General features: G+C 47.6%; 1 protein-coding gene across 4 annotated transcripts; it reads right to left on the reverse strand.

Annotated features, from left to right (window-relative positions):
• Window positions 1–1,993: 1,993 nt before the first annotated feature.
• On the reverse strand, window positions 1,994–18,252 carry LOC131564835 (serine protease inhibitor Kazal-type 5-like). 4 transcript variants are annotated; one of them, XM_058815433.1, is made up of 14 exons: window positions 18,140–18,252; window positions 16,962–16,987; window positions 15,763–15,890; window positions 15,184–15,250; window positions 13,490–13,617; window positions 13,352–13,403; window positions 10,923–11,053; window positions 10,244–10,316; window positions 9,711–9,772; window positions 8,826–8,907; window positions 6,271–6,398; window positions 5,841–5,904; window positions 2,829–2,881; window positions 2,270–2,455 (listed from the first exon to the last, which is right to left on the reverse strand). In XM_058815433.1, the coding sequence occupies exons 1-13, from the start codon at window positions 18,195–18,197 to the stop codon at window positions 2,876–2,878; spliced, it is 1,005 nt and encodes a 334-aa protein (XP_058671416.1). In that variant the 5' UTR covers window positions 18,198–18,252; the 3' UTR covers window positions 2,270–2,455; window positions 2,829–2,875. The 4 variants fall into 4 exon arrangements, with proteins under 4 accessions (XP_058671418.1, XP_058671417.1, XP_058671416.1 ...); XM_058815434.1 differs by lacking the exon at window positions 6,271–6,398 and having other exon boundaries at window positions 2,220–2,455; XM_058815436.1 differs by lacking the exons at window positions 5,841–5,904; window positions 6,271–6,398 and having other exon boundaries at window positions 2,273–2,455.
• Between the last annotated feature and the right edge of the window lie 2,245 nt (window positions 18,253–20,497).

Consider the following 20,497-nt stretch of genomic DNA (forward strand, 5'->3'; position numbering starts at 1 on the left):
GGAGTAGCGATGTGTGGCATCCTTCTGGAGCTCTGCTGTGCCACCAGGGACACTCCTCACCAGGCAGCCCTAGGAACAACCTGCAGAAGGGGGTTGAAAGCAAGAGCAGAGCGAGCAGGCAGGCTGCTGGGAGCAGGACAGAGCCAGCCCTGCTGCTCACAGCAGCCCAGGCAGCTTGAGCAAGTCCCTGTCCTGTGCCTCCTCAGCAGATGGGCTCAGAATCTGATTAACGATCCCTTATCACCAGCTGTGATTTTTGTGGATGGTAATTTCTGCTGGCAGCAGGAGAAATTTAGAAGGTGCTCAAATACTGACAGAAGAGGCTATTGGGGCAGTCTTCATCAGCTTATTGCTTTTCAAGCACAGTTAATGAAGGTTTTAGGGGTCATTATTTGAAAACTTAAATACCTGAAATCACTACAAATCATAGTAGCTTTCAAGTGCACTGATTTTCATTTGCAAGAATTTATTTTAAGCCACAAATTGTGCACTGCTTTTATGAAATCATGTAGATGTCCCTGCACATGGTGTTAGCTGGAATCAGTGAGCAGACATCATCAGAGAACACTTTTCCCATCTGATATTCATCACTCTCAGGCTGCATAAATAACATTCAAGAATGTACTTGTTTCATCTCTGCTCAAAGACAAAATCTGCATCTCCCAAAACAACTAACCAGCCCCAAAGTGGTGACTCTCACCCTACATGACTCTACTTGGTATAGGGATTTTCCATGTACAAAGAGGCAATCATAATTTGTTTCTAAATCATAGTGTTTGCTCACATTAAAATAAGCATATAACCTATTAACAACCACTCATGGCAAAGGCTGCTGATAATTAAATCAATTTTTATTATTATCAGCTGCAATAAAATATGATGCATGCGTAAGCATTTTGAGAGTTTATAATCAATTTTCATTAACTGCAGTAGAAACAGAGGATGTGATAACTTAATTGGAAGAATTCTACGTCTCTGATGGGAGTGAAATTAATTGATATTAGGTAAAATCCTGTCAGAATCTGAAAGTCACTTCAACCTTATCTGCAAGAGAAAAGTGTTTACAGATCAGGTCACAGCTAAAGTGGACTCAAACACTGCAAATGTTCATTCAAGGTCTTCTGGAAATGTCCTGCAATAAAGTTTATACAAATAAAGAACCTATTTGCTTTAAGAAACAGCTATAGAAGAGAGTACAGAAAGTACGTGCAAACCACCAGCAGATTTTTATTAACTCACCATCAGTGTCTCCTGTTTGGCAAACTCCACCCCAGATCAACTGACTCCAAAAAAAAAAATACCCAGGGAAACCCTTGGCTCAGAGGCCTGGCTTCATCTGAACACAGTTTCAGAATATAAATTAATTAGGAGAATCAGTTACATCTCAGAACAACACCACTTCTCCTTAAAAAGCTTAAGCCATTCCATACCATGAAATTTCTCACTTCTCCATGTGCCCCAGCACCACAGCCCCAAAGGAAGGATCCTCCTCACCTTGCAGGAGATGGTTCCTGAGACAGGCACTGACTTGAGCCTACAGAGAACTTCAGGCCAAGGCAGAGGGTGGCCCAGCAGCAGATGGTCCATGCGCCACCACAACTGCTGAGCTTCCTGCACTGCCTTGAGGGTGCCATCAGTGCTTCTGCTCTCTCACAGCAAGAAATACTGGCCAAATTCACCTCCAGATCCCAGACACCTTTCTGGGCTCAGCACATCTCCTAACATGACCACTCAACATGTATCTTCTGAGGTCTGGATATCCCAGCACCTCACATGAAAAGCCTGGAAGAGGACACTTAGTGCATCATCTAAACTGCCAGCCCAAGACAGGGGGGAGCTTTAAAACCAATTCTTCTCTGTAGGCTTCCAAATGTAAACCAAACAATCTCAAACAACCCTCTGAGGTAGGTAAGTATTGTTTAATGTTCGTTTTACAGGCAGGAGAAAAGGGCTGATAGGGCAGTGAAGTGATTGACCCAAGTCCCCATAAAGAGCCGGAGAGACCCTGATCCCTCCTCACAGAACCCCAGACCACACTCTTCCTCCTTGGGTCCAACATCCTCGCTAGATATATACAGCAGCTGCTGCACCTCAGGGTGCTCATTGCCTAAGCAGCACATGGTGCAAAGCCAGAGCAGGGACTGGTGTGTCCCCCCCCAGGCTGAGTGAAGAACAGTGACATGAAGCTGAGGAGTTATGTTTATTGGAGAAGCACGTTTAGACACAGGGAGGTGGCAGGGACGGCAGCACACGCACGGGGCACACCTGGGAGGCACCACTGAGTCCCCACAGCCTCCTGCCCTCCACCTGAGCAAGGACAGGCCCCGTGTGCTGCAGAAGGGGATGGAGGCAGCTCAGGCCCCCTGTGCTGCAGAAGGGGATGAAGGCAGCTCTGGCAGTCCTGGGGGCTCAGCAGCTCCCCTGATGCTCGACATCGACACTTCCTTTACTTGCTCTGCAGAGACAGAGGGCAAACAGTTTATTGCTGTAATCCCAGAAAGGACAATGAGGAAACCTTAAAGCTGTGATGTTCTCATGCTCTGCAGGGGCTCTGGGCCATTCCTGCCTCTCTGTGATGGGGGACCACTCTGCCAGCATCCTCCCTGCTCTGCAGAAACAGCTTGGCTGAAAAAACAGCCAGGGGAAAGGAGTGGGCAGAGCCCAAGTCCCCACAGGATCAACCACACCATCACAAGGCTGCAGTGAGAGAAAAAAATCTGCAGAACTCTCTGTCCTGGCCCTGCAGCTTGTGTGGACAAGGTGGGACACAACCTCCAAAGGACAGGCTGGCCAAGCAGGGCTAAGTCACTGCCCCTCTCTGTGCATACCTTTGGTCACAGCTGATCCCTGGTGTTTGCTGGCAGTCTGAACTCCATTACTCCTGGAAAGGAAGAGCAGAAAAAATGAGCCCATTCCCAAGCTTGACCACATCTGTGTGACACTGGTATCAGTGTGACAGCCCCTCAGGCCAGCTCAGTGCCACACAAGACAACTGCAGCAGAGCCTGGCACAAGGACAGACAGGTTGGGCCACTGCCAGCTGAGGAAAACAAGACTGATTTCAGCCTCAAGCTAGGTGCTTTCCACACCTATTTTCTAATCTGGGAAAGGTCCTGCTTTTTTTCTTTCCCTCCTTTCACTACCTTTAAAAGTAGCATGGCAAAACAGAGCATGGTAAGGAAACTGGGACTTGCCCATTGCAAACGTGGGAGTTATCTGTTTGTTGAGAAACAGGTATAAAAAAGAAAAGGAGAAACCCTGGATAACCCCTTTTTTCCCCTGATCTATTGAGCAGCGTGGGCAGGCTGGTGACTACTGCCCAGGTGATTAGTGTGAAAAACCTTTGAACAAGTAAAGGAACTGCAAGATACGCAGGATTAAAAGTCAAATGTGCAGGAAAGACCCACAATCAATTGATCCACGTGACACAGTCCTGCAGGACCTACCAGGCAGTTAACTTATCAAAAAAAGATATCTTATCCCACGATGCCGACCTATATTTGTCATCAGTAAAGCAGAACAGGATCAAAGGAATTCAGTTATGGCAGAGACCTCCCAGCGAAGGTGGCCAGACCCAGTGCTGGCCAGTGAGGACAGGCTCTCTCTGCAGCAAGGTTTTCTACCCCAGCCATGCCCACATACACCATTTAGTGTCAGATCTCTCTCAAACCACACTGCTCCCAACCCTTCCCACAAGCATCCTTCCCTGATGGCCATCAGGTCACCAGAGCCACCAGAAACACCTGGAAAATCCAGCTGGAGCTTTGAAGGCAGGGGTGGCTGCAGACCCTGGGCTGCAAAGGGATGAGGCAGCTTTAAAACACATTTTCTCAGGCAACCCAGCACTCTCCATGGGTAATTTAAAAATACAACTCAAGGAAATACTACAATTTTTGAGTAACAATTTCTTATCTTCTTCCAAAGGATTTCACATTCTGCACATTGCAACTCTCTAAACCCATTTCTGATGCCAAAAGCACTGCTGGAGCTGCTTTCCTCCAGGTTTTAGTAGCATATATTGAGTGCCTGAATATCCAGCAGAAAGAAAAATTCATTATACTGCAAGTGAGCATGAATTTTAGTGCTGAAAATAACATTGCTCTGTACATTGTTTATAAGCTCCCATAAATTTCCAGCCTGATTCTTCAGGTGACTTTAATAAACATAAAGAATAAATCATTGTAAAGGGGGGGCTTTAGCTTTTCTTGCCTCAAGAAAAAAGCTTAGCACTTTGACTTCTAATTGCATCCATCTCTCCTTGGAATACTTAACACAGCTGCAAGCTCTCTGACTTCCAGTAAATGGCATCTCCCTCTTATTGCAAGGCCTTGAGAGCTGTAACAGCTCAGTGAGACAGTAAGGAATTCCAGACCCAGCACAGTTTTTTGGGAATCCTGTCTATTTTTCAGTTGCCATGGTGTATCCAGTCCCATTCTGACTTGGACACAGTCACTGACAGATTCTTGTAGTGCCTCATCTCCCTATACCCACAGGCCAGCAGCAACTCCATCTCCCTAAGGACTGAGACACAGAGGCTTCCAAGACTGTCACAGGCAAAATTATTTCTCTCTGCACTGCAATTTCTTTGACTTTAAGCAAAGTTTAGAACACTCTGCTGCTTTAGAGAAGAGGGGGAAAGAAGCCAGGTTTGCTGCGTTTGGGGGATCTGCTGGTGTCCTGGCACTGAGCAGAGGAAGGCATGGAATGACACTATGGCAGGATGGCTCTCTCATAGCCCACATCCCACTGCACCTGAAAACACATGGACACCACATCCATACTCAGAAACCAATGCTCCCACCCAAAACTTCCCAGAAATCTCTTTGGTACGTTCAATATTTGGATTCTCTACAGGTTTAGAGTGGGAATCGATCTATTTCCCTGGGGATAAGGATTGAGTTTCTCAAGAGTTCATGCCAATGAGGACAGTCCTCCCCAGGTGCTACAGCACATCCCATGCACAGAGTCACAAACTGAGAGACACTGGCTGCACATCCCAGAGCTGGAGGCTGTCCAGCTTCCACTGGTAGAAAGACAAAGCACAGCTAAGAAATGTTTAACTCATCTGCCCTGTGGGATTGCACAAGATGTCAAGGCTCAAGACCTTTCCGGAAAGTGTGCCACCTAGTGAATAATCTTAATTTCCCAACCATCTCCCTGGATATTATCTGGGGAACAAGCCCTTTATGGTTTATACCATTCTGATCTTCCTAGCTCCATCAAAGTGCCAAGAAGAAAGTCAGGTGTTTTCCCAGACACATCACACTCCTACCATGCAGCCTCAGCAAAACATGGAGACTACGCCCAGGTTATGCATTAAATCCGAGCCTCAACCTGTATTTAAACATCTGGACCATGAGAATCCATTCCTGGGGCTCTTATGGTCCTGTCACAGGTGCAGAAGCCAGGCTGGCTCCCCAGGAGGCACTTAGAGTAGCGTGGGATGCTACACACAGCCAAAAGGCACTTTCTTTTCTTCACCTCTTGACATCATTCCACTCCAGGAACAAAATAAAATAGAAATAGGAGCCTCAATACCTCTCTTCCTCCCAGCCAATATGGCTGAAGAGCAGCTGGAGAGCATGTTTTTAATTGTCCCACTGTGACCTGAGAGAACAGGCTAACTCTGTTAACCTGCCAGCGAGGTCCCAGTGTGGACACCCAGCTCCTGCTGAAGGGCACAGTGGGCAGCTGGCGAGTGCCAGCCACTCCTCATTCCTCACTGCCTATTGTGGCTGCCTGGATCAGGTCACCACAGGCTGACATGGTGCCAATGGGGAATTTCCACCGGGGAAAGGCAGAGATTGATGTTTGGCAGCCCAGCTGTGGTTTGCTGCTTACCACTGCAGGGCCAGGCTCTCGGCACTCGCCTCGATAGTTTACCGTGATGAAGTTTGAAGCTCTCCTGCAAAGGGAGGACAAGACATTGCTTATTATTCACTTGCAATGCCACAGCTCTCAGCTGCTGGCATGACAGTCCTCTGTGGGCTCCTTAACGCTTTGATGCTACTTCCAATGTGATGGCATTTATTACTCCCCAAACAATTTCATGATTGGGCAGAGAGGGAATAGGGGACCCTGGCAACTTGTGTATCTTAATTAGCTGTCATCAGATTAATCTCAGGCATTTTGATCTATGTTTGCTTAACAGCAAAGCACCAAGGACACACTTGATAGTGAGTCATGATGTATCAAAACAAACACTGTTCTGCAAAAGACACTCGGGAATGGTGGATGGCCCTGTATTACTGAAATCTCTCCGCCTACTCACATGGCAGCTGAACACAAGTCACATTCATTTTTGTATGTTTTCCCATCAGTGCCACAGAGTGGTTGTGAGGATTCGCTGCAGAAAATCCTTCCACCCTTTACCCCATGCAGAATTCGCTCACAGTCCAGCTGAAGAGAGAAAGAAATCACATTTGGTGGCAGTTCACTTGCAAGACCCTCCTTTACATGGCCTGAAGGTGCTCACAAACCAAGCCTTGCCAGGCCACACTTGGAAAGACATCATGTCTCTTGTTGGACCAGCCAGCCAAGCTTGGAGGACAGAGCCCTCACTCCCTGCTCACCAACCCACTCCAACACCACAGCCTGAGACAAGACTTATTTCTCTCAAAGTGCATCCATCTCCTACCTGCACTAGCCTTCCTTATCGGTATGCTGACACCGGTTATCTCCAGGGATTGAGCCGCAGCCATCGGCCGGAGCGCCGGGCGCGCTGGCGCTGCCCGCGGGCGGTGCGGCACGCAGCGCTCCTGCCGCCCACCGCGCCGGGGACACCGGCGGCTCTGACTAACGGGGCTGCCCTCCTGTGCCTCCCAGCACGGCAACGGGAACGCTCCGACACCGCTTTCCCAATGAACCACACGTGGCACAGCCAGCACGCAGCGACAGGACAAGGAGTGGCCTGTAGGGATCCCCCAAAAAGCCTCTGGCACCCTCGGAGAGGAGAGGGTGTTTGTACAGTCATAGCAGATTTCCGACAGCAGAGGTCAGGGATAGCACAGCATGGCCCCTGGCGTGCACAGCACAGCCCCTTCCTCAGCCTCAGGAACAGAAAAAAAACCGAGACGAAGAAGCGACTAATGGGCTCCCAAGCCCTTTTTCCAGTGCTACAAAATGTGGTGCAACAGCTGCAAATGGTGTGATGGGTTTGAGAGAACATTCCAGTTCCCCCTCCACCTGGAGATGCAGCATTCAGCACAAAAATGATGGTTTATCAGCAGCAGGAAGCACCCCAGGGAAGGAGGATTTCAGGCCAGGCAGCACAGGGGAGGTTTTGGTGATGTTGGGGTGCTGTGATAGCACCGGCTGGTTAAACGTCACTTGCTAATTTCCATAATGTGCTGCTTCCTCCCTCATCTGGGTAATTATCAGTGACGTGAGAGCAGACAGTGCTGACCTTTGCAATCCTCTGCTGGATGCCTTCCTACGCACCAGACCTGCACCACAGCCCAGGGCAGGAGGCCACCCCTCCAGCAGCCCCACACATCACAGGTGCCAGCAGCTAGTGCCACCACTCCTTTGGCTCTGGGAATTGTCTGTGACAAAACCCACAAGTGGTCCTGCAAAGAGGAGAGGAGCAGATCTGCTCCCTGAATCACCTCTGGTCTGTCAGGCTCATTGGCATCCACTCCCCCTCCGGTGCTACCAGGAAATACCACTAAGCCCTGAAGCAGACCGGCCTTATTATACCTAATGCTTCCTCTGGAATGCATCAAAATTGCAGTACCTGAACTACCTTTTGGGTTTTTAACTCAAATTTTCTCAGAGTGGTTAGTGGCAAAGGCTTCAGAGAGAGTTACGGCAGTTGGTAGTAAGATCCCTCCAAATCCATAGAAACATTTCCCATCTCTTCCAGCATGCTATTTAAATTACTGTATGAAAAGTCTGAAGGGATTAAAACATCAGGTATTTTTTTAACCATCCTACCTCTAGACAGCACCCTGTGATAGCGAGATCCACAGTTTAGTTACCCTTTTTATAGTAACTTTTTTTCTCTTATTAGTTCACATTTTCCACTTTTAGCTTTGTTGGAACTATTCCATTTTCTTCTCATGAGAAGGGAGAGCAGACACCCCCACCTTCCTCCTACAGTATTCCATACACAGTTGTCATCTACCACTCAGTGTTTCCCCCTTTAGCACTCCTTCCTTCTGCCAAACTTGTCCTCATCCCCTGGTCACCCTCACCACCCTGCTCTGACCATGGCCTTTATCTCACACCTTCTCAGCATGAAGAGGTAGCACTCTTTACCTTATTTTGGCTACATGTGGGGCAGAATTCCAACCTGAGCTCAAGACCCACATCCCCAGAGCTGGGGGAGTTCCACAAGGAGCCAAACCCTTCCCTCTGTTTCTGTGCCAGGTGATACAGGGGCTTTCAGCAGGCTACAGATACCTTCACTCATTCAAACTCTTCCAAGGACATGGGGCCAAGTGAAAAGCTTCAGGGTTTAAGCAAAAACAGGAAAAGCTGCTGGGAAAGGAGGCTCAGCACCAACAGAGGAGCACGCCATGGGAGAGGTCCCCATTTGTGCCCACACAGCTGCCCCCGAGGGGCAGGAGGGGGATTTGTGCCCACACAGCTGCCCCCCGAGGGGCAGGAGCCCCATTTGTGCCCACACAGCTGCCCCCCGAGGGGCAGGAGGGGGATTTGTGCCCACACAGCTGCCCCCCGAGGGGCAGGAGGGGGATTTGTGCCCACACAGCTGCCCCCCGAGGGGCAGGAGCCCCATTTGTGCCCACACAGCTGCCCCCCGAGGGGCAGGAGGGGGATTTGTGCCCACACAGCTGCCCCCCGAGGGACAGGAGGGGGATTTACCGTGGGGTCCTCGTGGCTGTCTCTGCTCTGGGACTTACGGCCTGGTGGCCGGTTGCAGTTCCTGCCACGCTGCACTTGAGGGCTGGCAGAGAGAGCAGAGATACAAATCAGCACCACCTCCTTCCAAACATGAGGAGCAGAGTGCAAACCCACCCTCCCTGCAGACCCCCTTGAGGGCTGTTTGCACCATGGCATCCACCCACCCACAGGAGAGGAGAGGGAGAGAAGCCCCTCGGGCACATGCTGAACGTGAGGAAGGCAAGAGCAGGACATGGCCTTGCCCTGTGCTCAGCCTGAGAGCACCACCACCACCACCCCGGGGCTCTGCAGGCCTGTGCCTGCTGCCAGCCCTTGGTGCAAGGGGGACATGAAGGAATTGCACCAGGCAAAAGCAAAAAATCTCAGTGTGCCCCAGAAAAAGCAGCAGCTGAGTCCTGCTCAGGGCCAACAGCAACAAAACAAACAGCTCCTGCCCAGAAAGCACGTGGGGCCTTTGAGGCAGGGCCAGGCACACACGTGTGCACTGCCAGGAGACAGATTTTAGTGAACAGAGCGTCCTGAGAGGGATTCTGAGCACAGCAATCACTGGTGCTTCATACACAGAACATCAAGGCCAAAACGGTTACATGAAAGACATGCCCCAGTGTGTGCCTCTTCCTCAGCACCAGCTCAGCCCATGGGAAATGTTGTAGTGAGCACCAAACAGCACAATGTGCACTGCTCCATCCCAGGCTGTGCTGCTCTTGTGCTGTCCAACTATTCTTGCTCCAATTAATCTCCTAACCACCCCTAAAAATACAGGTATATGGAAGGGGGCAGAAACCAGTGCCAGGCCTGGTGGTGTGTGTGGGGACAGGCTGCCAGCCCAGGTGCTGCTGAACTCACCCTCTGCCTGAGGAGAAGGGACGCCTCTCGTTTACACCCTGCCTTGAGCCACCACAGTTCTTCTGCAAAAGGGGCAGAACACACTCAACAACCACAGAAACAACTTCTATGCAACTAGGGAAAAGAAGCTAAAGCAACTCCTGCCCTGCCCCCTCATCCCCCCAGACCCAAAGAATTCTGTTCTTAAAGTAGCAAGTTTGATGCACTCCATATCCACCAAATGTTATCATCCAAGGGTTTATAGGATTGTAGGAAGTCTGAACCTGCTCTTTATCTCTCATATAGCATGACATCACTGGGAAAGTGAGAGGGGCAGTTCTGTCAGCTGCAAACATGTCCAGTTTGTATGCTCATTCCACAAATGAGGGAGGCTTTGCAATACAAAAGCTTCTCCCCCCTGATTAGCTGGCTACAGAATCCTAAACACCTTGATCACCCCAGGCTGACCACAGGCAGTTCCCTGGCTGTCCTGATCCCACAGACTCTCACCAGGCCCTTTCTGAGTTCTGCAGAGGCTCTGAGCTCCATCTCACCTGCCTTGTCCTCTCTGAAGCAGGCAGTTTGTTGCGCTGGAGAGTTCCACCCCCTCTTTGAGCTTCCTTTTTGCTGGAAGAAGGGAAGAGGAGAAAAAAATGGAGTGCTGTGGTAGCATGAGTGCCACCAGCACCCAGGGGCAGTGTCAGTGTAAGACAGTGTAAGGCATTATCATGGCACTAGGTCCCACCTCCCCATCCACAGTCCCTGTTCCTGGTGGTTCTGTTCCTAATTCCCACCCCTAAAGCTTCTCCCTTTCTCCTCCAAATTCCCACTGTATGCTACATCCAGGTTCCCAATGGCTGCTTTCATATCAGGTCTGCTTCTGCATATGCTCTATGGGACTAGAGAGAGAGAGAGAGAGAGAATCTGGAAGGCAGAGTACACACATAAGAAACTCCTCAGGAGCTGCCATGCCAAACAGTTCCCTGGGAAAGGGGCTGCTCTCTGTCACTCTTGCTTCTCCTCTACTCCACACTGCTTCCCACCTGCCCTTGGGCCCTTAGTGTTGAAAGGGAATGGGGAAGAGGAGCCCTACTGCCAGAGCATTTCTTAGAGGGCCAGAGAGTCAGGACTCCTCCAGGCATTGCCCAAAGGCAGCTCCACAGGCAGAAGCTGCACTTCTGAAGCCAGAGATTTCCCTCTTTGCTGCTGCTGCTCAGGGGAAAGGGTACTCACAACCTCTCAGCACACATGAGGCATTTGTTGGTGTGCTGCCTGCCAGAGGCATCCCGGACAGGGGCATTCTCCCTGGTGCAGGACAGGCGGCCGCCGGCTTCAAACTGGGAGCGGAACTCGCTGCAGTCATCCTGCGGAAGGAGGGCAGGGTTAGGGCACTCTGTCCTCCTTGCCTTATTGATCAGATCCTTAGAAACCTGGGGTTTTCCTGCCAGGAAAGCATGGAACCATCACAAATGCATCACAGGAGAGTCTGGGTGGGGGTGAGAGAAGAGGGTGTGCAGTACCAGCCACTTAGCATATAAACAGAGGGGTGAGTCAGAAAAATTCCGGGTCCTTCTGCCTGCACAGCACGTGTTGGGAGTTTTCTATGCTATGTTCCCACTAATTATTATTCTCCTGGCTGGGTTATCCAAAGCATGCCAGTGATGTGACCGATACAGCAATGAAGTCACTCCCTTTTCTCCCAACATCCTTAATACACAGCTACAGCCTTTTCCCAGATTGTAGCTCAAGATAATTTTCTTTACAAAGCGCGTAGGATCCTCAAAACCAGCCACACTTTGGGACGTGTCAATCAAGAGGCAGCAGTTAAAACATAAAAGCACAGTGCAAACACACTTAATAGCCCACGAGAACAGGAAGGTTGTTTGGAGAGTGGATGATTAATTTGTTCCTTGTTCAAAACTGCTGTACAGAAACTGTGTTAACCTGCCCCTGTTATGTAACACGGATGGAAACATTCAGTCCCCCTCATTTCAACTATTTCACATACTGCAATAGGCAGTTCCAAACAGCAAGTACAAAGGTAAGGAAGTGACTTCCGCTCACCCTTTTCTTTTTTTAAAAACAGCTTTTAACACTCGCAATTTTCTGCCCATATTGTGCACAGTTTTGCTGGCTCAAATGAAGGTCCTTGGCAGGTCACTGGACTCACCCTTTGCTTTGCTCAGAAGTTTACAACACCTCAGCCTCTCTGCCAGGGGAAGGTTCCCCCAGTGTTGTTCTGCATCCCATCCAGGGCACCCCAGCCTCCAGTTCCTCAGCTTTCCCATGAGGGTAATATGCTGGAAAACCACTCTGAGTACAAAGCCCCACATTTCCCTAGAGCCAGCCCAGCCACAGGTAGCAGAGATGATCTGGCCCTGGATGAGCCTCTCCTGCTGTGCCAACACCCATAAAGCATTGTTCCATCAGAAGTCAGTGTTGCACCCACTCCAGAGGGGCTCCCCACGAGCCTCACTGCATCTCCCCACCACCAGCTCACACCCCTGCACAGTTCAGGTAATGCCTCCCCTTCCCAACAAGCCCAGGGAAGCTCTCCTTGTTCCCTGGGACCAGCCCAGCCCAATCCTCTGCTGACAGATCTACCTTTCCCTAAGAGCCTCTCAAACATTTTCTCTTTGAGCCAGCATTTCTGAAGCCCTGTTCAGGCCTGACCTCTGCTGCAAAAATCTCACCGAGTACATCTGAGTCGTGCATTTGCCTCTTTCATGGCCTGTAACATCTCTGACCCACTAATAAATGCAGAGCTTTCTTATCCTTTGTCACTTCTAGCCAATGAGTACGAATTCTTGTTAAGCACTGACTGTGTGATCTTGCACTGCCATTACATTTTATCTTGTTTCTATTACTCCAGGCCTCAGCACTATCCAATTAGTCTTGAGTGATCTGCTGATCCTTCTCTGCTGATACTGCCTCCCAGCTTTGCCATCAGCAAATTTCACTTACCCTTCTATTTTTTTGTGCCAAAGTCATTAGAAAAAGCACTAAAACAGGATTATCCCCAAGACTGAAGCTTAAGGGGGCCACACCAGTCCCTACCATAGCAGGAATCAAGAGGAAAGTGGTGGAAAGCAACTGTTTTCCCTTTACTGGGCTGCTTTTGCCAGCAAAGCATCAGTGCACAGCAACATGGAGGCTGCAGCATGCCAGGGAGAAGGTGGCAAATCACAACTCCACAAGAGCAAAGTTTCCAACAAAAAAAAGCTAAAATTGAGCCACAGGCCTGGAGATAGTGCAGGACTGACATCTCCCAGAACACAATGATCTCTTAAACTGTGCAGAGTTCAGATTTAGGGCTTTTCACACATTTTCCTTTTCCAGCTAATTAGCAGCCTCAGCAGAACTGACCTCTCCACCTGAGAGCTGAAATTTGGGACAGCACAGCACACCTGGCTTCCTGATCTGTCGGGATTTGCCCGTCCCTACATCCACAGGTCACTGGAACAGGCCATAATATTCAGGCACAAGTTGTTCACTTGAGGGATTCAAGAGCATGAATAAGAAATAAAGAATGTAAAGAAAGTGGATCTCAAAATTAACTCAGAGGAGAAAGAGCAACGGAGTAGAATAACATTCCCTTTCCTCTGTCTTGGGTGAAAATCCAATAAAGTTCCATATTGACCTGCCTAATACTTTAATCTCACCTTATCTTTTCCTTGTCTGTTTTTAGATAACTTCTGCTCATTCTCCCTTTTGCTGGAAGAGAAGAGAGATGAGAAAGTGAATACCAGGGTGCTCCAGGGAGGGAGGAGAGGTTTCCCACGCTCCTCTCCTTTACTCACAACTTCTCTGCACACATGATGCACTTATTGCTGTGCTGCTTCCCAGAGGCATCCCGGACAGGGTCATTCTCCCTGGTGCAGGTGAGTTTCCCTCTCTTGAACAGATCCCGAAACTCCCGACACTCGTCCTGTGCAAACACCAAAAGCATGAGTTGACACAGATATGCTGACAGAGAGGCACATCTCCCACAAATCCACAAAGGATAATCCAACCAATGAATTACATTTCAAATGTTGTTTTGCTTCCTTGAGGCGTAACTCGGTGGAAAACCGTAATATGCAGCATAAAACAAATAAATCCGTATGTTTAGATCAGCAGATCTGTCTTTTGCATCCAGGGTAGCCTTGTTGCTATTTCTAACAGATAACACATGCAAGAGCCTGCCCGAAGGACCTAAGCTCTGCTCTAAGTATAAAATCCACAACTTCAGTGAATTTTAAATGAGAAAGTCAGTTTTCCCATCTCTCGTGAGAGAACTCGCTACTAAAATTAAAGAAATTTAAAACCCATGCACAGTAAAAAAAAAAGCTGCAGGCATAAGAAAATATAATCCTTGAACACCTCCTATTGCCAGATATATGACAGCAAGAGGTGGGTGTTTTTACCTTCCACTTAACATGATGGTATGTGTTAATTGAACCAAAGCACTCTATTTCACAAAAGGCTTTTGTAGCAAAGCCTGCTTAAGCATTTCAGCCCAGCCTTTACTTTTCTCTGAACAGCTTTCCTATAAGTTTCAGGGCAAGTTTGGAGCATAAGAAACACATGGAACATGTGAGGTCTTCAGGTTCATTTATGCAGCACTTACAACCTTATCTGTTATGTGATCTGTAATACATTTTTCCTCTCACACCATGTAGAGGAGATAGTTTGATAGCTTATCCCAGTTCTGCAGATGGGGAAGTCAAGCCTAGAAAATTACTTGCCAAAAGCCAGACAGAAAATCTATGGCTTAACAAAGAAATTCAGTGTAGGTCTGTTCCTGACACTGTAAAACTGTCCTGATGCCTTCAGGACCACACTTTGGCAAGTCAGATGTCTAAAAAAAAGATCTCCCTTAGGACAGCTATGCCTTACAAAGCCTTTAATTTGTCCAGACACACAAGAGCTAGAAAGCTACCCTGCTTAACCAGATGTAAAAAAATAAATAAATCAATCACCACAACCAACACTATCTGATGGAAACCAATTTGCTTCCATCTAGAATAAAAACCCAAGGCTAAAAGGACAGCTCCCTCCACGTAAAGACCTGCTATCTAGAAAAACAGCTATGGCTAAAAGAAACCACAGGTGCATCAACAAGATAAACAAGGGACAATTAGAGCCAGCCTATTCCCACACCCTGCCCTAGTCAGAGCTCACATGTGCCAACCTTGCTATTAAATATTTGCCAGATTCCAGTGGTGCCTTATAAACAGGCAGGCATGCTCCTCAGCCAGGCTCTGGGTCAGGCACACACGGCACATGCCATGATTGCCTGGGAGGAGCCGCCAGGAATTTTGGTTTCTTTTATGCTGGAGGATGACACAAAGCCTCAGACTCTTCCCAAGGCTGGGCACATTTGCCCTACTCCACTTTTGCAGGGCCCTTTCTCACGCTGCAGACAAGGAAGTGCCCTGGGCAGCGGGTCAGAGGCAGCAGACGAGATGCCAACGCCAATAAAACTGGCTTTAGCAGCCATGCTTCACCTCACCTTTCCCAAGGAGTTCACATTCCTGTCCAGCTCTCCACCACTCCCCTGGGTAGCTGAGTCTCTTTCCCTGCAAGAAAAGGAGGAGTGAGTGACGGGGCAGCGTGCAGTGCTTGGACACAAAGCCAAAACAGGGGGTGATTAAAGGCCAGTCCAGCCAACCCCACCTCCCCATTGCACAAGGCAGCAGCACAGACCAGCAGCAGGGCTCAGCTCCCTGACACAGTCCAGATGTTGAACACATCTCTGCTCTGGGATCACTGTGCCACCCTTTCTCCCTGCCCAACATCCAGCTCTCCCCACTCTAACAAACACCATCTATGGAAACAAGAGATTAATCTGTGCAAGTTTTCACTCTGCATTTGTTCCTCACGCCCTGTGGTGAGTCCCCACCATGTGATGAGCTGGGGAGACCTACTGGGTTCACAGGTTTGCTGAAGAGCTACAAACTGGTCTGGCTGGCCAGGGACAACAACTTTATAGCACAGGGCCTCCAGAGAGTTGGCTCCCTGCTACGGGAGGAGAGGACATGCTGTGGGTGGGCAGGGCTGCCACTGGAGCCAGCAGGCAGCTGATACTCACAGCAGCCTTTGGCACATCATGCACTTGTTGAGGTCTCCTTTTTTATTTGGGCTGCTGAAGGTCTCCCTGGTGATGGGACAGGAATATTTCCCGCTGCGCAGGAGTGACCAAATTTTCCTGCATTCGTTCTGAAAAGCACAGAGGAGGGCAATCAGTGGAGGCTCCCAGCAAGATCCTGAGAACTGTTTGTTCACACTGAATCTTTTTTGGGTGTGCTGCAGGCTCTCAGCAGCACCAGTTTGCTCACACAAACCACGCTCCTCCTGCCCATCCCTGGCCACACACCACACGTGGCACAGGCTGCACCCAGAGCCCTGCTCGCGGCTCCCGAGGCAGAAAAGACAATGAGAAAGTTCAAAACCCATTGCAAGAACCATTAATCACGGGGAAAGGAATATATATTTAAGGAACAAGTTTAATTTACATACAGCTGCAAATTGCTGCCCGCTACAGCATAGCACTGCACATTATAAAGTTAGCCAAGAGCAGAAAATACAGCCCTGCAAGTGCCAGAGGGATGCAAGAGGAATGAACGGGCCAGCGTGACTGAAGAGTGATTCACATGCAAGACAAGCACAGAAAAGCACAACCCTCTCAGGAAGAGAGCAGTAATATTGTGCAATGTTGCAGCAGCCCATTGCATCTTCTGCTGGGTAACTGAGATGCAGACCAGGGAGAAGCAATGAACCGTTTAGTTATTTTTGGCTACTGTGTTTCCCGAAAGGATCTTTACCAAGGAGACAAGCTTGCTTGATTAAAACATGAATGGAACTGACTTCTAAGTCATTGAATCAAATTATTTTCTGAGACTCAAAGGACTTGCCTTAATTCTTTTAATTATGAAAGTCAGGAATTATCAGAAGCAAGGGTTTCTGCTGGATTAGAAGCTACATTCTAAAATATCATTAAAAATATAATTCATGACATTTCTAACATCATTTCATGAGATTTCCAGCCCAGAGCTGTTTGGATATGTTCTCATCATCATGCACCGAACACACACTGTCAGCTGGAGCCATTGCCATATTACCTAAGTGTTGTCTCTAAATATGGAGAGATTCACTGCTTTTTCCACCACTGAAAAAGCTTTATAATATCTAAGTATAGTGCATCTAAATGGACTTTGCTCAAAGCATGCATTAAAGCAGTGTAAATTGGCAAAACAAAGGGAGAAGCAGAATAGAAAAGGTTGGACTCGCCTTAATCGAAGCTTGACTGGCAACATCTGTGACAGAAAAACCAACAATGAAACCATACAAAAATCTTTGAAGGGAAATTTTAAAGCAAAAGGCATTTAATTAAAATACTTGATGCAGTTTCCTAATCCACCCAAATACCTCTTGATAAAAGCTAATCCAATGCATTATTTCACACTGATAGAAATTCTCTAATGCCCAGTCCTTTCTGGAACATTGCACTTTTTGTCATTCAAATGCAAAATCACATCCATTTTTTTTGAGTGTCTTTGTGCCCTTCTTTACTGCGTTACTTTTCTCAGGCTTAAAATCCAAGTTCCAAGGATGGCCCAGTAACTGTTTATCCATTATTCTATACCCCTGCCTGGGTAGCTGCATCAAACCCACACAAACATTTTTGGCATTCTTCACCACTCCTTAAAACTGGGATACCAGATACTAGGCCATTGTTGTTTGTCCAAAATGACAAATTCCTTTTCAAGGCCCATTCCATTTGCAGTACTTCACACAAATTATCAAATTAATAATGAGTCAGCAGGTGAGTAGCTGATACCCATTTCTTTTTACTAAGCCACTTAAAGCTGGTATATTATGTTTCATCCTCCTTTGCATCATCAGTGGCATTGCAAGGAACTCTCAAGAAATCTTCCATTAGCACTTTTTCAATAGAAACTGGCAGGAAATTGCAAGACCATTGCTTCAAACCTAACTCCTGCTGAAGTCAATCTATTGTAGCCAAATTACTGCAGCCATGTGAAAATGCCTTCCTTAGCAAGTGTTGACAAGACATTACCATTTTTCTGAATTTACAGAAAATTGTATTACATTTTTGTTCAAAGTTGGGCTTTTTACAGAAGAATTCAGTCTGGTTGGAAATTGGTATTCTTCCACTTAGGATGGAAGTTAAATGGGGGTTTGGATTTTTAATTCCATTAAAAATAGATGCTTTCATCTATCAATACAACTTCACTATTTCTACATGAAAAAGAAAGAGTAGTTAACAAGACAGGTAATATCAACCTAATACATGTAGAACAACAAAGAAAATTGTGGTCTTCTGCTATACCACCAGGCTTTTTACAAAGCAAGGGCTCTCTAATCCTCTGTCTTTATGGGCACTCCCAGGCTGCGTCCTCTGCCAGTCCCAGATTCCAGCACAGAGAACATCACAAGTTACTGACCTGAGAAGAAGCAGAAAAATGCCAGAGCAAGGACCACCGAGGCACCTCCTATTTTCATGGTGAGGGTGCTGGCAGCTGTTTGCCTACGTTGACTCTACTAGAGCATTGCTCAATGAAACCCAAAGAAAGGGCTCAGGGCTGATCACGTATATATAGGTGACCAGGTTCTCCGCCTTCCTTATGACATAACCTTCCCAAGAACCATCATTAGCTGAAAAAACCAGTTTGACGCTACTCTAAATTCTAATGATCCCATTAACACAATTAATTTCCATAAGGATGGGACATATTTGAGTCACTCCCTGCATTTTGTCAAGGTAAGAAAATTATAAATAGATCACTTCAGATCCCCCACACAACCAGAGGGATTCTTGCCACCCTCAGGGTGGTTCATAAGACAATGGGAGTCCAGCCACCACACTACAAACACCCTTTCATATCTCAACCAAATAGCTGAAAGGATTTTAATAACTTGGCTGCAGAAGAGACAACAGGAAGGCCAGGTCACTCAAACCTCTGGAAGTCAGTCTGCTTTTATTAAAGCACCTCAGTATGAACCTGAAGAGTAAACATTCAGGAAACATTGAAAAACATCAAGTTTGAGGCTTTGTTGAAATTCTTTAGGTTTGATGCTACAGTTCTCATAGCAGCTGTGTTAATGATAACACCATACTGCCAAATCCTCATGTTTTCCTAGTTTCTCCCTGTTGTCTTCAGAAAAAAAAAAAATAAAAAGGCAGTGTTATTAGTGAAAACCATTCTTCAGCCCAGGTGGGACCTGGCAGGCCATTATAGATGCTGCTCTTTGAGGTGTGTTGTTATTGATGCTAAAGGGTCCAGCAAAGCAGCCCTGCTCTGGGCTTTCCCAAAGAAAAGATAAGATGAAAGTAATCATCCTGTGCAGGATTTCTCAGGAGTCCCAAGAGAGGAAAATAAAGATGACAACAAAGTTTTGGAATGTGATTTACGTGGGAAGAAGCTGTGTGCCTTGTCTCCAGTGAAAAGAGAAGAATTTGGAGAGAAAAGTCATTTGCAAGGTTTGAAAGGGGTGGATAAATGAGTCAGTCAAGCAAACCAGAGCAATGAGGGGCTCGAACACAGGCTGTGCAGAGAGGCAGATCAGCACCATCTGAGGAAGAAAACATACTTCTGCATGACATATGTGCCTGGCCAGACAGGCCAGCAGAGCTCAGTATAAATCCTTGTAATAAACTGCTGCCACACATTTCTCAGATCAGAACAGTTGTTCATGTTCACAACTGGAGCCAAAGCCAAGCCAGCACAGCCCTCATTTGGAGGATGGTCACCCCAACATTTCTCTTCAAGTCAAACTGAAATCTGTGTGCAGGTTCACAGTGGAGAGTTTGCAATACAGTAGCAAAGTGCCCAAGGCCATGCAGATGGTTCATGGCAGAGCTGAAGAGCTGTGTATTGTCCTGAATCATGAGATAATTTCTGTATGCGTATTTGGGCGTGGAATTGGAGGGAAGGCCAACAGGAAGAGAGGAAAACTAAGCTGACAGAGCATGTGTCAATAAATCCTTGAAGAGAAGAAGCAAAAAGAAAAATAAAGTGTATGGTAGTTTAAAAGTGGTTAGAGCTTGGAAACCTATCTGAAGGACAAAAAACAAAAGATGCTATTTGTTCCTGAGGCATCTGCCCATGAGTCAGCCATGAGGTGGGAGGGTTTGGGAACGGGAAGCGCATTTTTGAAAAGGGTTTTGTTCTTAAAATTTTCTTTACCTCCAAAAGTTCTATTCTGACAGAGAAATGAAACAATTCCCCGATTTAAGACAGCTGGCTGACTGCCCTGTTCCTGAAGGAAGCAGAGTGGGTGCCAGATCAGGTCAGACTGGCCAGGTGAGAGCAGCTCCCAGCCTGGAAGTGCGGAGTGACAAGGAAAAGGAGAGACAGATCCTGACCCCACACTGGCCTTGTCACCACCCTGCTCTCCCATATTCCCACCATGCAGCCCCCTCTCCACCAATCACACCCACACCAACATGTGGGAGAAGCCCAGAATTGCCCAAACACACCTTGATACCAAAACCAGATCCACACTCAGTAACAAAAGTCAAGAGTGGAAAAAAATAAAAAGGATTTTTAGCCTAATTACTACTGCACAACAACAACCTCCTAAAAAAACCCAGTAATAGAATGAAACGTGAAGGGAAGGAGAGGCCCAGCAATGCCTCATGGTTTGCAGGATTATTTGTGTTACACAAACCTGGGCACAATGAGGGATGACAGCAGGAGTGTATTAAGCATAAACCTTGCCTGACTCCCTTGATTGCCTGTATTGATCGATTTACACCGTATTGATCCATCTACACCATGAAGTCTCAATCCTGCACTGGA

Source organism: Ammospiza caudacuta, chromosome 16 (assembly GCF_027887145.1).
Source record: "Ammospiza caudacuta isolate bAmmCau1 chromosome 16, bAmmCau1.pri, whole genome shotgun sequence".
In the NCBI taxonomy this organism is placed as follows: Eukaryota; Metazoa; Chordata; class Aves; order Passeriformes; family Passerellidae; genus Ammospiza; species Ammospiza caudacuta.

Coding starts and splice junctions, on each gene's coding strand:
- LOC131564835 (XM_058815433.1), bottom strand. CDS start 18,197: ATGAAAATAGGAGGTGCCTCGGTGGTCCTTGCTCTGGCATTTTTCTGC. Junction 13,618..15,183: donor ATGTGAACTCCTTGGGAAAG/GTGAGGTGAAGC, acceptor GTGTTTGCACAG/GACGAGTGTCGGGAGTTTCG. Junction 5,905..6,270: donor GACTTGTGTTCAGCTGCCAT/GTGAGTAGGCGG, acceptor CTCCCTTTGCAG/GAGAGCTTCAAACTTCATCA.